The 17135-nt window shown below is 38.1% G+C and overlaps 1 protein-coding gene across 1 annotated transcript in view; it reads left to right on the forward strand.

Annotated features, from left to right (window-relative positions):
• LOC123524514 (uncharacterized) overlaps positions 1-17135 on the forward strand; it is a 105087-nt gene that overhangs the window by 9062 nt on the left and 78890 nt on the right. Inside the window, exon 2 of the mRNA XM_053538812.1 lies at positions 10469-10595. Coding sequence (XP_053394787.1) covers positions 10469-10595 — 127 coding nt within the window. The remainder of the gene's footprint in view (positions 1-10468; positions 10596-17135) is intronic.

Consider the following 17135-nt stretch of genomic DNA (forward strand, 5'->3'; position numbering starts at 1 on the left):
AGATTTGATTAAGGGTGTGCCAGTTCATATACCCCAGTATTAAAATATTCTGACATGGGGTCCATGTATTTAAAAGTAAGAAATATGCAAGTTTTCATAGAATAATTTTCTCATTTTCTACATGAAACACAAGTGCAGGACTCAATTAGTTGTCTGAAATAGATTTTTACAATCTTGATTGATTAAAGAACGGTCTTACTACTTTACCCCTTATGTGCACCTAAACCCATACTGCGAGGATACTTGTAGAACATGCCAAAGTCGGAGTTTATACATTTGCAGCCTCTACATGCACGACTGCACTTTGGAAACATTTAAAAGCTTCCCTAGATACCAGACTGATGATATAAATTGCTACAAAATTTACAGTACAAGTCTGCATGGATGAAATGTTTCAGTTATCCCCCAGTGATTTCAGCTTGTTAAACAAAGTGATAAAAGCTGCTGAGGAACATGTCTGCTAACTGGAATAGGTAACCAAAATGTTTCATCTGTAGAGACTTATTCATGTTCTGTTCAAGTTCTACAAGAATGCGAGTAACTTTCCATAACATTATGCTCACATAGTTCACTTTGTTATTGTATATGATACTGAGACATGCATTTTGATCATCAATTTTTATTACTTGCCTAACATAAAGTAAAACTATATACAGTTGATCTACATTTGTGTCAAGAAATGGATTTTTGAGAGAGAAAAAAAAACACAAACCAGTGCCTGTGATTTATAATATGACACAAGGTGTTTTGGTGAACATGGCCAAAATGAATAGGTGATGGATGTCATTTGTTTACACTGAGTAAATCAATGTTTACACTGAGTAAATAACAGCTACCAATTAGTATCAATGGACTGAGGATAAAATTTTATCTCTTTGTAGGTTTTTATGCCCCCCGAAGGGAGGCATATAGTTTTTGAACCGTCTGTCGGTCTGTCAGTCTGTCTGTCAGTCTGTCCGCAATTTTCGTGTCCGGTCCATATCTTTGTCATCGATGGATGGATTTTTAAATAACTTGACATGAATGTGTACCACAGTAAGACGATGTGTCGCGCGCAAGACCCAGGTCCGTAGCTCAAAGGTCAAGGTCACACTTAGACATTAAAGGATAGTGCATTGATGGGCGTGTCCGGTCCATATCTTTGTCATCGATGGATGGATTTTCAAATAACTTAGCATGAATGTGTACCACAGTAAGACGACGTGTCACGCGAAAGACCCAGGTCCGTAGCTCAAAGGTCAAGGTCACACTTAGACATTAAAGGATAGTGCATTGATGGGCGTGTCTGGTCCATATCTTTGTCATCGATGGATGGATTTTCAAATAACTTGACGTGAATGTGTACCACAGTAAGACGATGTGTCGCGCGAAAGACCCAGGTCCGTAGCTCAAAGGTCAAGGTCACACTTAGACGTTAAAGGATAGTGCATTGATGGGCGTGTCCGGTCCATATCTTTGTCATCGATGGATGGATTTTCAAATAACTTGGCATGAATGTGTACCACAGTAAGACGACGTGTCGCATGAAGACCCAGGTCTGTAGCTCAAAGGTCAAGGTCACACTTAGACGTTAAAGGTCATTTTTCATGATAGTGCATTGATAGGCGTGTCCGGTCCATATCTTTGTCATTCATACATGGATTTTAAAATACCTATGCATGAATGTGTGACACAGTAAAGCGATGTGTCGCGCGCAAGACCCAGTTCCGTAGGTCAAAGGTCCTAAACTCTAACATCGGCCATAACTATATATTCATTCAAAGTGCCATCGGGGGCATGTGTCATCCTATGGAGACAGCTCTTGTTTTTCCCTTTATTATCTGACTCCAGTTAACACAGTCTGTCCCCAGCTGAAAAAGTATGTGTGCCCAGATTGGAGGCAAAGTTTCCTGAAATTTAGTGGACAAAAGATATATGATAGGTTTAATTATATTTACAGGTATTTGTAGCAGTACCTTTGCCAAGTATGGTTAATTACAGCACAGGCAGTAGAAGCCATCTTTGCTTAAGATGTCATACATATTTTTCAGGATAAAGTATACCACATATGAAATATGTAGAAATCAATATAACAGTAGCTGATCTGGGATGCTGTATTCAGCTTTAGTGGATTTTGTCAGATAGAATCTCATGATTCATGCAAGCACCAAGTGTGATTATCATTTTTAGCTCATCTGATTTTTTGAAAAAAAATGATGAGTTATTGTCATCACTTGATCGGTGTCGGCGTCGGCGTTGCCTGGTTAAGTTTTATGTTTAGCTAGGTCACCTTTTCTCCTAAACTGTCAAAGCTATTGCTTTGAAACTGGCAACACTTGTTCATCATCATAAGCTGACCCTGTACAGCAAGAAACATAACTCCATCCTGCTTTTTGCAAGATTTATGTCCCCTTTTGGACTTAGAAAATATAAGATTTATTGGTTAAGTTTTATGTTTAGGTCAACATTTTCTCTTAAACTATCAAAGGTATTGCTTTGAGTTTGAAACTTGCAACACTTGTTCACCATCATAAGCTGACCCTGTACATCAAGGAACATAACTCCATCCTGCTTTTTATGCCCCCAAAGGGAGGCATGTCCGTTTGTTCGTTCGTTCGTCAGTCACAACGTTAACTTTTTGCATGAAGGCACTTTACTCGCGAACCACTGCACCCAGGACCTTCAAACTTCACCTGCTGATAGTACTTATTGAGAACATGACCCCTACTAACTTTGGGGTCACCAGGTCAAAGGTCAAGGTCACAGGGGCCACCGTTAACTTTTTGCATGAAGGCACTTTACTCGTGAACCACGGCATCCAGGACCTTCAAACTTCACATGCTGATAGTACTCATTGAGAACATGACCCCTACTAACTTGTGGGTAACCAGGTCAAAGGTCAAGGTCACAGGGGCCAACAATAACTTTCTGCATGAAGGCACTTTACTCACTAACCACAGCACCCAGGACCTTCAGGCTTCACTTGCTGATAGTACTCAGCAAGTACAGGACCCCTATTGACTTTGGGATCACCAGGTCAAAGGTCAAGGTCACAGGGTCCAACGTTAACTTTTTGCATGAAGGCACTTTACTCGCGAACCACTGCACCCTGGACCTTCAAACTTCACATGCTGATAGTACTCATTGAGTACACAACCCCTACTGACTTTGATGTCACCAGGTCAAAGGTCAAGGTCACAGGGTCCAACGTTAACTTTTTGCATGAAGGCACTTTACTCGCGAACCACTGCACCAAGGACCTTCAAACTTCACATGCTGATAGTACTTATTGAGTACATGACCCCTACTGACTTTGGGATCACCAGGTCAAAGGTCAAGGTCACAGGGGTCAATGTTAACTTTTTGCGGCACTTTACTCACAAACCACTGCACCCAGGACCTTCAAACTTCACATGCTGATAGTACTTATTGAGTACACAACCTCTACTGACATTGGGATCACCAGGTCAAAGGTCAAGGTCACAGGGTCCAACGTTAACTTTTTGCATGAAAGCACTTTACTCGCGTTCCAGTACACCCAGGACCTTCAAACTTCACATGCTGATAGTACTCATCGAGTACACGACTCCTACTGACTTTGGGGTCACCAGGTCAAAGGTCAAGGACACAGGGGCCAACGTTAACATTTTACATGAAGGCATTTTACTCGCAAACCACTGCATCCAGGACCTTCAAACTTCACATGCTGATAGTACTCATTGAGTACACGATCCCTACTGACTTTGGGATCACCAGGTCAAAGGTCAAGGTCACAGGGTCCAACGTTAACTTTTTGCATGAAGGCACTTTATTCGCGAACCACGGCACCCAGGACCTTCAAACTTCACATGCTGATAGTACTTATTGAGTACATGACCACTACTGACTTTAGGGTCATCGGGTCAAAGGTCAAGGTCACAGGGGCCAATGTTAACTTTTTGTGGCCCTTTACTCACGAACCACTGCACCCAGGACCTTCAAACTTCACGTGCTGATAGTACTTATTGAGTACACAACCTCAACTGACTTTGGGGTCACCAGGTCAAAGGTCAAGGTCACAGGGTCCAACGTTAACTTTTTGCATGAAGGCACTTTACTCACGAACCACTGCACCCAGGACCTTCAAACTTCACGTGCTGATAGTACTCATCGAGTACACACCTCCTACTGACTTTGAGGTCACCAGGACAAAGGTCAAGGTCACAGGGGCCAACGTTATTTTTTAACATAAAGGCACTTTACTCGCAAACCACTGCATCCAGGACCTTCAAACTTTACAAGCTGATAGTACTCATTGAGTACACGACCCCTACTGACTTGGGGTCACCAGGTCAAAGGTCAAGGTCACAGGGGCCAATGTTAACTTTTTGCATGAGAGCACTTTACTCGTGAACCACTGCACCCAGGACCTTCAAACTTCACAGGCTGATAGTACTCATTGAGTACACGACCCCTACTGACTTTGGGGTCACCAGGTCAAAGGTCAAGGTCACAGGGGTTAATGTTAACTTTTTGCATGAGAGCACTTTACTCGTGAATCACTGCACCCAGGACCTTCAAACTTCACATGCTGATAGTACTCATTGAGTACACGACTCCTACTGACTTTGGGGTCAAAGGTCAAGGTCACAGGGGTCAATGTTAACTTTTTGCATGAAGGCACTTTACTTGCGAACCACTGCACCCAGGACCTTTAAACTTCACATGCTAATAGTACTTTTGAGTACACACAGGGCCCTCTCTACATTTTGGGGGATTGGGGCCGGGGCCCTTGGAGGGGGGAATTTCGTGTCGTTTTCAAGGGAGGGGGGAATTCATTCTGGAGATATGACACCGGGCCCTCTCTACATTTTGGGGGATTGGGGCCGGGGCCCTTGGAGGGGGGAATTTCGCGTCGTTTTCAAGAGAGGGGGGAATTCATTCTGGAGATATGACATCTGATCATAACCCCTTAAATTAAAGTCAATTGAGTATTACAGATATCAAACTAATGTGAATATATCTGAAGTATTGCACAGAACATAATCTATTGAAAACAGGCAACTTTTATTTTCTTTTATTAAATCAGTTAGGTGACATCCAGTCGAGGTTCACATGTCGTCATTAACGGAAGCACTAGCAGTATCCACGGACATTGTCTCAGCTGCAGCCGGAGCAGGGCTTCCTTTCATCGTATCTACCTGATTGTGCATGTCTGGCCCTGATGAAACAGTGGTGTCCGTGACAGTAGTTTGTTTTTTGAGAGCATGCTGCTTAAAAAGCAAATCTATTTTTGCACATTTCGCCCCAGTTGCATCCGTGATCTTTTTACTGTATGATGTGCATTATGCAAATCTATTTTTGCGCATTTCGCCCCAGTTGCATCCGTGATCTTTTTACTGTATGATGTGCATTATGCAACATTTTTTTTCAAAGGGAAGTAACTTTGCAACATGCATCCGGCGAACTGAAAAACGAGCGTATTATACAGATCAGTAAAACCAGGGGTTCCACTACCCTTACAGAAGAAAAAGGCCTGCTGCGTACTCTTGCTGTGTACATACAGCGTATATGATACGTACATGATGTGTACTGAAATCAAGGGCTTTAAATAGTACGCAGGATATACACCGCACATACACCGATAGTACGTTTGTAGTACACTTTTGACATGCAAATGAGCTCTGCCACGTACTACTTGCTGCGTACATGCTGTGGACTACATAGTACACAGGATGTACGCTGGAGGAATTTAGTATGCGGGAAATAGTACGCAGCATGTACGCGGCACATACACTTTTCACATGCAAATGAGCCTGCGGTGTACTACCCCTGCGGTGTACATGCTGTGTACTCCTGCGGCGTACATGCTGTGTACTCCTGGCCCGAGTCCTGCGGCGTACATGCTGTGTACTCCTGCTGCATACATGCTGTGTACTCTTGTAGCGAAACTCTGTGATAATGTAAATTCCTTACCCCACCAACTTTCGTATGCAAATGCTGATCATTTGGACAGAAAAAAAACAGAAAAAAGATAAGTGACATGCATCAGTAAGTATTTACCCTTACCAAAATAATGTAGATTGATGTTATCAATAAAATTAATATGCTTTTCTTCATCCACTTTTCAATGAAATAAATCAGTTTTTGTAGCATGTAATTTGGTAAACATTTGAAGAAAATGGCGTAACTGCATCAAGGGGAAACAACTTTAATGCAACTAAATATAAGTGTTATGATTTATTATAGACGATGTGTGCGTAGTATGTATTTATTTTGATTAAAATCCATCTGAGAACAATCAAGGACTGGAATTATATAAGCATTTATACACTTTTACGTCCGTAAAAAGTAGCGCACCAAAAAATTTTGGATTGATTTTTTCCAATGGGGCGAGCGCAATTAGCCAAAAACGTTCTGAAAATATACGAGCAGCAAATTCGATGAACAACTTTTTAATTTGGTGAGGCCTTAATGAGTTAACATAATGAGCATTAAAGCCTTTATAAAACATGATAGAATGGTGTTTTGCTTAAGAGTATTCAAATAACAGTGAGAGCTATTAATTCTTCTCAATCCGGCGCTGTTGAGGCATTATCTTGGTAATTATTTCATGTATTACAAAATGTAATGCAACGAAGTTCAAATAAGGCTTTTCAATTATCCAAGTTAGAAAGCTCCAGGATTAATTCAAAATGAAAAAGAATATATTTTTACACTGCATGCAAGGTGCAGCTCAGAAATCATGTACAAATCCTTCCTGCATGAAGTGTACTTCAGACTTTTACCTAAAAAAATTCAAAGTATAAACACCAAAAGAAAATGAACAAGTCCCTCCCGCGTATATGAAGTTTACTTCAGACTTTAACTTATAAAAAAAAAAAACTAAGTATAAATGCCAAAAGAAATTGTACAAGTCTTTCCTGCTTATATGAAGTGTACTGCACAAATTTCAAAGTATCTGCGGTGTACATGCAGTGTACTATTTTCTTGTACAAGTCTCTCCTGTGTACATGCAGTGTACTCCTTAAATTTTCAGAGTCTGTGCTGTGTACTTGAAGTGTACTAGTGACCTCCTGCGTACATGCTGTGTACTCGTCGAAATAGTACGCAGCATGTACGCGGCATGCGATGTATGTAAAATGTACTCCTCTGGCGTACTACTGTGTTCGCGGCATATAAACAGCAAATACGCAGCATGTACGCCACAGAGGCTTGCTTCTGTAAGGGTAGACCTGAAAACCCAAGAGTCCCGGGACCCTTGGGTCCAAATTTTGAAGTGTCCTTTTTCAAAATACAAGAGTCCTGCCCCAACACATCGATACAATTGACTATATTTTCTTATAAAGTAATACTGCGTAATTAATAGCTACAACAACCAAGAACATGTTACAGCATAATAACAATTTCTGTTTCAGGTCATAATTATAATCTCATAATGTAAATAAATTTTTATCAAAATTCATTTTAATTTGATGAGGTTTTTCTTCGATATTTTTGTTTGTTAGCAGAAAAGTGCTAAAACACTCTGTAAAAATGTATCCAAAAACATACTATCCGGATACTGGTACACTTTTGGAATGTCGTCTGAAATGTTGTTTTTTGCCAGTTACTTGGTCCACTAAGGTAAAACCAGAGATAGTTCCTCAAATAATGATGCTACTTTTCATTAAAAATTGCATTGAAAGTCAAGTTTTCTTAGTGAATTTTGGAAAAATTGCATATGTCATCGGGTGTAATTAGAATCGTGAATGGACATTCTAAACTTATTTTTACTTTCCAAATTCATTTAAATTTGTGGATTTTCTCGTTGAAGTTAAGGTACAATCATTAAACAATGATCTAATTTAAAGTTTGCATGAAGAAATCTTGCAGGACACTTTTCACATGCTCGGTATTCAGCTGGTCTCTTAATTACGATAATTTAATAATTGGCGCCTTTTTTGACAGTATGCAGGCTCAATACGGGTAACGCTTTATCAATTAATGTTACCATTTCATTGATTCTCATTACCTATGTGCACTCGCCATGACGTAACTTGCTGATAAAGAAAAATCAGCGTGGCATGTCTACAGGATAAAGGGCGGGAATTTAGCAGAAGATCAAAGGCAGGAGGGCATGACCGCGAGTGTTTATTTTGAATACACGTGTTTATCGTGGACATAGTTAGGAAATGACTGATAAGAGGAAGGATTATCAAAGGAAAATGTCTCCGTGTCCCGAGTGACGCACAGGCAATTATCATGCCGGGTCCTTTGAGCGTCTTTTGAAAATCTCCCGGACCGGGCTCCTAAGACTATTGGGTATCGATTTTTTTTTCTTTCGAGGGGGAATTTTTCTATACTTGGGGGGGAAAAACATACTATTTCGAGGGGGGAATGGGGCCGAATTTTGGCCCCAAAAATCGGCAAACGAGGGCCCTGACACAACCCCTATTGACTTTGGGGTCACCACATCAAAGGTCAAGGTCACCAGGTCAAAGGTCAAGGCGCTGCAGGGACATTTGTCACCATTAGTGACAGCTCTTATTTTAAGAATTATTGCCCCTTCTTTTACTCGCGAGCCACTGCACCCAGGACCTTTAAACTTCATTTGCTAATAGTACTTTTTGAGTACACGACCCCTATTGACTTTGGGGTCACCACGTCAAAGGTCAAGGTCACCAGGTCAAAGGTCAAGACGCTGCGGGGACATTTGTCACCATAAGTGACAGCTCTTGTTTCAAGAATTATTGCCCCTTTTGGACTTAGAAAATCAGTTTTCTTGGTTGAGTAATATGTGTAAGTCAGCTTTTCTCATAAACTATTAAAGATATTGCTTTAAAACTTGGAACACTTGTTCACCATAATAAGCTGACCATGTACAGCAAGAAACATAACTCCATCCTGCTTTTTGCAAGATTTATGGCCCCTTTTGGACTTAGAAAATATCAGATTTCTTGGTTAAGTTTTATGTTTAGGTCAACTTTTTCTCTTAAACTATCAAAGCTATTGCTTTGAAACTTGCAACACTTGTTCACCATCATAAGCTGACCCAGTACATCAAGGAACATAACTCCATCCTGCTTTTTTCAAGAATTATTGCCCCTTTTGGACTTAGAAAATCAGTTTTCTTGGTTGAGTAATATGTGTAAGTCAGCTTTTCTCATAAAATATCGAGGCTATTGCTTTAAAACTTGCAACACTTGTTCACCATAATAAGCTGACCATGTATAGCAAGAAACATAACTCTGTCCTGCTTTTTGCAAGACTTATGGCCACTTTTGGACTTAGAAAATATCAGATTTATTGGTTAAGTTTTATGTTTAGGTCACCTTTTTCTCTTAAACTATCAAAGCTATTGCTTTGAAATTTGCAACACTTGTTCACCATCATTAGCTGACCATGTACAGCAATAAACATAACTCTGTCCTGCTTTTTGCAAGACTTATGGCCCCTTTTGGACTTAGAAAATATCAGATTTATTGGTTAAGTTTTATGTTTAGGTCAGCTTTTCTCCTAAACTATTCAAGCTATTGCTTTGAAACTTGCAACACTTGTTCACCATCATAAGCTGACTATGTACATCAAGAAACATAATTTCATCTTGCTTTTTGTAAGAATTATGGCCCTTTTTAGACTTAGAAAATCATAGGTAGGACACTTTTTCTATTATACAAAAAAAAAATCAGATGAGCGTCAGCACCCGCCAGGCGGTGCTCATGTTATTATTATTATTATACCACATTTATTTAGCACTCTTTTCATGTACATGACATTGTACATGTTCAAAAGTGCTTTACAGAATAAATTGCAAACAATACAAACAAATACGCATTCAGCACAAACAAAAAATGCATTTCACATTAACGACAATCATGAATGTAAAACATATAGATAAAACAAGACAAACATACATACATATTTAAAAGTATTTAACTGACCCTAGGTTACACTCTTTTATGAGAAGAAAAAAATGTATTGATCAGTTAACGAAATGTTGTACAAAGAAGTGGGTTTTCCAGCAGGCTTTTGAAAGCAGCTAGTGTGTGAGCTTCCCTGATCAAACAGGAAGGGAATTCCAAAGCTTTGGAGCAGTGAAAAATCCCAGATCTAGCTACTGTTGTAATGACCCATTTATCATATACCTATACCTTTTTATGTTTATTTGTAATAAAATGAAATCTTAAATGTTTGTTGATGTTTAAAAATGAAATGAGTGATGTTTTTGTGTGCACTGTCTATATAACTTTGTCAGCTCATGCATATTCAATGAAAGTAGTCTGGCAACATACAATACAAAAGGTACATTACGGATTTTTTTCTGCCTTTGAAATACAATCCGAATTTTTGACAGAGTTTATATGGGTATAATATAATAAAGTGAAATTATCTACAGTGGGACTCCACGTAAATAGTTCAGTGCCTCTGTTAGCTTGTGGCTGCCACTCGATGATCACAAAGTGGTAAAAAGTGCCACATTTTCTAAAACTGTTCAAAAGCACCATTGTTATTTTATGTCATATTTCAGAATGAACAAAAAGACAAAAACAAAGGCAAAAGACGGCGGAGTAGTTACCGTAATAGTATATCTATCAGTGAAGCTAAAGCCCAAGATAAGAAAGCAACATGTGAAACTGACATTAAGTCAACACATGGTAAGTTCATTACATTCTTGGTGCATATATTTTAAGTAAGTATGCACCTATTAACCTTTAACCTGCTGGCGGCGAGCAATTCTGCCTTTGCGACCAGTGCAGACTAAGGCCAGCCTGCAAATTGGTCTGCACTATTTCAGTCTATAAATTTTTAGTAAACACCCCCTTGAATAGCAAGTGGTACTGCCAAAACTTTATAATGGACCGGTCCATTTTAGAAATTTAGCAAAGTAAAGGTTAAAGATAGGTTGCTTGCATTGGTTTGTCAGTCAGAAAGGCAGTAGACAATTTGGTTTCTGGTCAGTACGTGGAGAATGCTTAAGTGTACAATTGTCAAATTTCAAAGCCTGTAGTCATTGGATGAGGGTTTGCTCTGGGTCAATTTCACTTTGCCCCAAACAAATTTGCCAATCAGAAAAAGTTTGCACCAGTGGCTCAAAAGTTAGAGCCAATTGTCTGTGAGAGATGACATACCACTTTTTAGGATACAATAATAATTACAGGCATTCTGATTGAGATACAAAGTTACACGTATACAGTTATTGAAATTTATTTGAGTAATTTAGATACCACTTAACTTCGTCGGGAACATAACGAGCAACATTAATTAATTTCTTTCATTGTTTTAAATTTGCTACAAATACCATTAACCAACGTCACATGCATAATTATCTAATCAGCTGGGTAATTAAACTCGTCACTTAATCCAATTATACAATTAATTTGACCTCCAAAATGTCACTTGCTACTCAAAACATACCCAAGTGTCATACAGGTGATTTAAACAACCCATTATGTATAATCGATCACGCGCATACTTTACCTTGCATGGATTTCCGGTGCACAGTATAAGAAATTGATGTCCCTGAGAAAGATCAGATCGCCAATTAATTTTGGCCGTATTTTTTTGTTGGCACCACTAATTTCGCCAGCTGAAGATTTTTAGTGCCAGAATTTACTATTTGGCACCATTAGCGACCGACAGCGGGAACCGTGACATGACCCTCTATGGTTTTCGGGTCACAATGATCTGGAAACTGAAAAACTTTACCTGTCAATAAGTGAAGAACATGCCTAAATCTTCAATAGATGATTGCATTTAGTTAGGACAGATTTATTGGAACAGTAAGTCAACCTTAAGGCTGAAAATGGTTTCCAATCAATTACCAGTCATCTGATATGTCAAACAGATTTCAAACAGGTCTGGTACCAGTTCCAGCGACAAACAGTTTCACTAATTAGCATGCATTCCAAATTTGTTGAGGGGTGGTTTCATTTGACGGAAAAATGTTACCGACGTTTTGATATTTATCAATACCCTTCAGCATCCTAACTGAGTCTATTTATGTACTTCCCAGGTGAAATGATGACCACGTTTTTTTTATGGTTGATCAAGTTTAAAAGTGGTCAATCATTAAATACCATGGTGAAAACATGGTCAGGAGCACGTTTGGCCATGGTCGACCATGGAGAGATAAGATTGGCCATGGTCAGAAAAGATGATCAACAGTTTGACCATGGTCTACCTTGGTCATGTTAGTAATTTTTATATTATTATTATACCAGATTTATATAGCGCCCTTTTCATGATAAACATATATAATATATATATATATATGATAAACATATAGCAGACGCAGCCACACAGGGCGCGAAATTCATCCTATACTAGTACAGACACAGAGTGATCTGACCAGAGGGACACAGAGTGAGATAAAGCCCCCAGAACAGACAGAGAGAATATTTTAGATACAGACGTGTCTGGCTAACTTAGCCTAGCTCTTTGCGAATAGACAGTCTGGTTCTTTAACGTGCCCGGTGTATAGCACCGATACACGCGAAGCTGTCTTTCCTGGGAAGAACCAGTACAGGCCTCTAGTTAGGTGGAAGACACTCAAGAGCATCTCAGAAATTTCCAGTGCCTGGACCGGGATTCGAACCCCGGACCTCTGGATTGACAGTCAAGCGTGTTACCTACCACTAGACCATCGGCCCACCTTGTCACACTTGTCAAGATAGACGCCTGACTGCATTTTGTCTACAAAAGTTTTCCTATTTATAGAATAGTTTTCCTGCATTTATAGACAGATTCAAAGGTACTTTCTTAATAAGTCTGACTATAATTGTTTTCATGTTAGCAATTTTATGACAAATAAAAAAGACATAGGCTGCAATTGTCATATATTTTCATGACTCTTTCAACGAAATTCATACTTGTACAGTTTTTGATAGTAAATAATCACCACAGTTGAACATGGTCGTGGACAATGGTTGACTGGTCCACAACCATGGTTGACCATGGTTTTTGACCATGGTCTTTTTACCATGTTTTATGACTGTGGTGCCAATTACCACAGTCATGGTCAACCATGGTAAACCATTGTCCCATGACCATAAACTACCATGGTAATTAAACCATGAATTACCATGGTTATAAACCGTCAATTTCGGTTGGATTTTGCTACATTAGGAATACCTTTTCCATGAATTATGAAAAATTTGATCTCAGTCAGACCATAATTATAAGTTTCTCAGACTTTTGTCAGGCAGACTGTCCAGCAGTTTCATGAAACTTGAATTACTTGAGAAATTTTGGGCTTAAGGACTGTTAAAGGAGAAGGTTCACTTCTTCCCAAAAATAGCCTAAAAACCGAGTCTCCCATTCCAGGGAGTAAATTCCAAGCTTTCTTTCAACAAGAAGTGTTGTTTTATCTCATCTGCATGCAATATTTGATGATTTATTCATTATTAAAGAAAATACCCGATGGGAAAACTTCAGTTTTTAGCTGAATTTAGTTTTTAACTAATTTTCTAAACAAATCTGAAATTTTCAATGTGGGAAGCTGTTCAACTTTAAATCACAAAAAAAAAAAATGACTATAAATTCTGTGAAAGAAGCTGGACCTGTGGTCAAAATGTTTATTGTCCTTGACAGTGATCAATACTAAAAACATTTCTATGTTACATGAGCATGGCAGAAGTGCCAATTTTCTGAAAAATCTGTGATTTCAGCATTATTCAGTAGCAATTGTCATGAACAAAGTAATAAATCTGTATCAAACAAGAGGGCCATGATGAACCTGGATAGCTCACCTGAGTTGCAATATGAGCTACATGTTTCAAATGTCAAACTAATGCTAGAATATTAAGAAAGTAGGTCAGTAGGTCACAAATACGGTCAATGAAAGTCAGTTTTAAGAGCGGTGTGCAAAATTGTATATGTCATTCAAATTTCTAGGCTGTATCTTAAAAAAACAAGAAAGTAGGTCAGTAGGTCAAGGTCATAGTTAGGTGACAGTTATCACTTGGGGTTATCAAGTAATTATAATTAAACAGTCTAGGATATATGATCTGATAATTTTTGAAGTATTTTTTCCTATATAACTCTTTTCACCCCAGGGGCATAATTTGAACAGTCTTGTTAGAGATCCACTAGGCAATGCTAGACACCAAATATCAAAGGCCTAGGCCTTGAACTTTCAGAGATTTTTAAAGATTTTTAATTTTTTTTCCAAACTTTGTGACAATGTTTGTGGCATAATATCTCGGCCAAGTTTGATAACCACCCAAATCGCCCCAGGCACTCTTGGATTATGGCCCTTGAATTACTCGAAAAAACTGAGAATTAAGCCTTGTCAGCTCTCTTAAGGCGAACAGTTTTCATCTGATCTTCACCCAACTTGCAACCAATGTTTGTGGGCATAATATCTCGGCCAAGTTCGATAACCACCTAAATCGCCCCAGGCACTCTAGGATTATGGCCCTTGAATTTGGCCAAATTCGATGACAGGCATATTTGTGACAGTCTGGCACACTTGTTGTTCTTGAGGTCAGGGTCAGTAGGCAAATATAGTCGCAGTTTTGTTAAACCATTTTTGGTTGAAACTTAGTATATATACATAAATATCTTGTGCTAGATTGTGCGCTGCCAGGTTCAAAAACTTTAATTTCCATCTATTAAAAACCCTCTAGAAAAACATATTTATTACTCTCTGACATAATATTATGTATATATATTTAAACAAGAGTATTTGTACAAGAGAATTACTTATAATATAAGAGTCAGGTCCAGGTTTTTGAAAAAAAATTCGAACATCATCAATTCATTGAAAGAAAAAGTTGTTTTACATGAAAATTAAACAGCATATAAAACATATAATTATATAAAGTCTACAAATCCATCATCAGTTTGCTCACATATGTATTGAATTCTGGAAAAGGACTGCATTAAGGGGCCATGTATACTTCTGAACAGTTCAGTGCCTTTAAACACTAACCATTTTTAGCTCGACTATTCAAAGAATAGTCTAGCTATTCTACTCACCCTGGTGTCGGCGTCGGCGTCACACATTAGTTAAGTGTTTGCTTGCAAGTACATGCAGCTATCATTCAAAGGCATATAGCTTTGAAACTTATTTTTCTTTTTCTATGTCAATTACTAGGGGTACGTACCGGTTCTCAATATGTATGGAATACCGGTATTCAGGGTTCGATCGATACATCGGATCAAACGTTCCTGTATCGGTCAAAATATCAATCAAAAGCTAACTACATGGTAAATGGCCTCATTACCTTAGAAACCTATGTATAATGCGCAGTTTTTTTAACCCCGGGACTACTAATACACAGGTATAGACGATTTTCCAACTTCAAAACAAGTATGTTTCCGAATGTTGCCATTTTGGTAAAGGGAAACTACTCTCCGCGCTGTCACAGCTAAAATCTAAAATTCTTAGATTGCCGTTACATTCCGTAAAAGATCGAATAGTTTAATTTTCTTTCAAACAAAATTTATTTCATATAAATTTAAAAGTATTTTGATTAAAGAAATATTAATAAATCAAAAAATTTATGATACTTATTAAAGATCAAGAATTATTTTTAACCGAGATCAAACTGTGAACAACAAAATTGACAGAGGTGACACACTAATTGCCGGTAATTACTGGCATTTGATCATAACAAAATGACTATCACACCTTTTGTTATAGGTTTGAATTGAGAAGCTCATGGCATTTTGAAAGATACCATTCTCAAATATTGAATCAGCTCCTAGTTATTTCTTCAAAATAGTTAATTAAAGAAAGGTAAAACAACAATTCTAACATGCTTGCCTCTGTTTCCTAAAGAAAAATGTATCCAAGTCCTGTGATTTTGTCTCAGAATAGACCGACCTTAAAAGTGATAAATCAATACTAGTAATAAAGTTCATATTGCATTACTATAATGATCTTGTACCACTACTGGATGCACATGCCATTAAACGGGTCATGAAATTGGCCTTAATTTTTTTTAAAGGTTTTTAACAGAGTTTTAACAGGTCACCATTAAAATTCATCCATTACTTCTTACTATTTAATGGGATTTTCATGACCATAGTTTTAATGCCATACATTAAAAATGACTTTGATGGCCATGAAAAGCTGCTTAAAATAAACCATTAAAATAAGTTAACAGGCTCCTTAAAACTCCATGAAAATTTTTAATTGGCATGAAATTAATGTGCCATTAAAAATTACCCCTTAATTCCCCATTAATTAGTAAGAACTAATGGGGCCATTAATTTTTTTAATACTCTGTTAATGGGCGTTAATTATTAAAAAATTGATTAATGGTTGCATTAAATATGTCAGATTCAATTTTAATGGGTTTATAATATTTTAATTGTATATCAAATTAAGGGCCATGAAAATTTGCCTTCAGAATTAGACATCTTAATCAACTTCATATTAATATTTGCCGTATTGATTTAAACTACGTATTACTACACATGTAATAGTATCTATAAATATGTACTGTTTTGTAAAACGCTAGAAGAATATTTGTTTCTTCTTTTTTCTCTTATTATTTTGTAAATTATGTAAACACATGTAAGTTGTAACAGCCTCGTACAAACATTTGTTATATTGTATTCTTATTCTGTCATATGTTCATATAAAATGAGAAAATAAATGGACATTGTATTGTATTGAGTTGTACTGAGAAGGGTTTACAGGTACAGGTTTAATAGATTAAGTGAGCCCGCCCGCTTAGCTCAGTAGGTAAGAGCGTTGGTCTACGGATCGTGGGGTCGTGAGTTCGATCCTCGGGCTGGGCGTATGTTCTCCCTGACTATTTGATAAACGACATTGTGTCTGAAATCATTAGTCCTCCACCTCTGATTCATGTGGGGAAGTTGGCAGTTACTTGCGGAGAACAGGTTTTTACTGGTACAGAATCCAGGAACACTGGTTAGGTTAACTGCCCGCCGTTACATGACTGAACTACTGTTGAAAAACGGCGTTAAACCCATAACAAACAAACAAATAGATTAAGTGACCATGTGGGTAGTTTTAACTATTCAACATTATAATATTGACAAACATTCTGACCAAGTTTTTATTGGTACAGACATTAGGCATCAGGTGTATTAAAAAAGCAACTGTTGATGACAATGTCAGCGCACAATGGGCAATCACAATTTAGCTGTACTTCAGTATTTTGTGCTCACATGCATGCACTGTACAGCTAAGAGCTACCCTTACAGAAGCAAGCCTCTGT

This window comes from Mercenaria mercenaria, chromosome 3 (assembly GCF_021730395.1).
Source record: "Mercenaria mercenaria strain notata chromosome 3, MADL_Memer_1, whole genome shotgun sequence".
Lineage (NCBI taxonomy): Eukaryota > Metazoa > Mollusca > Bivalvia > Venerida > Veneridae > Mercenaria > Mercenaria mercenaria.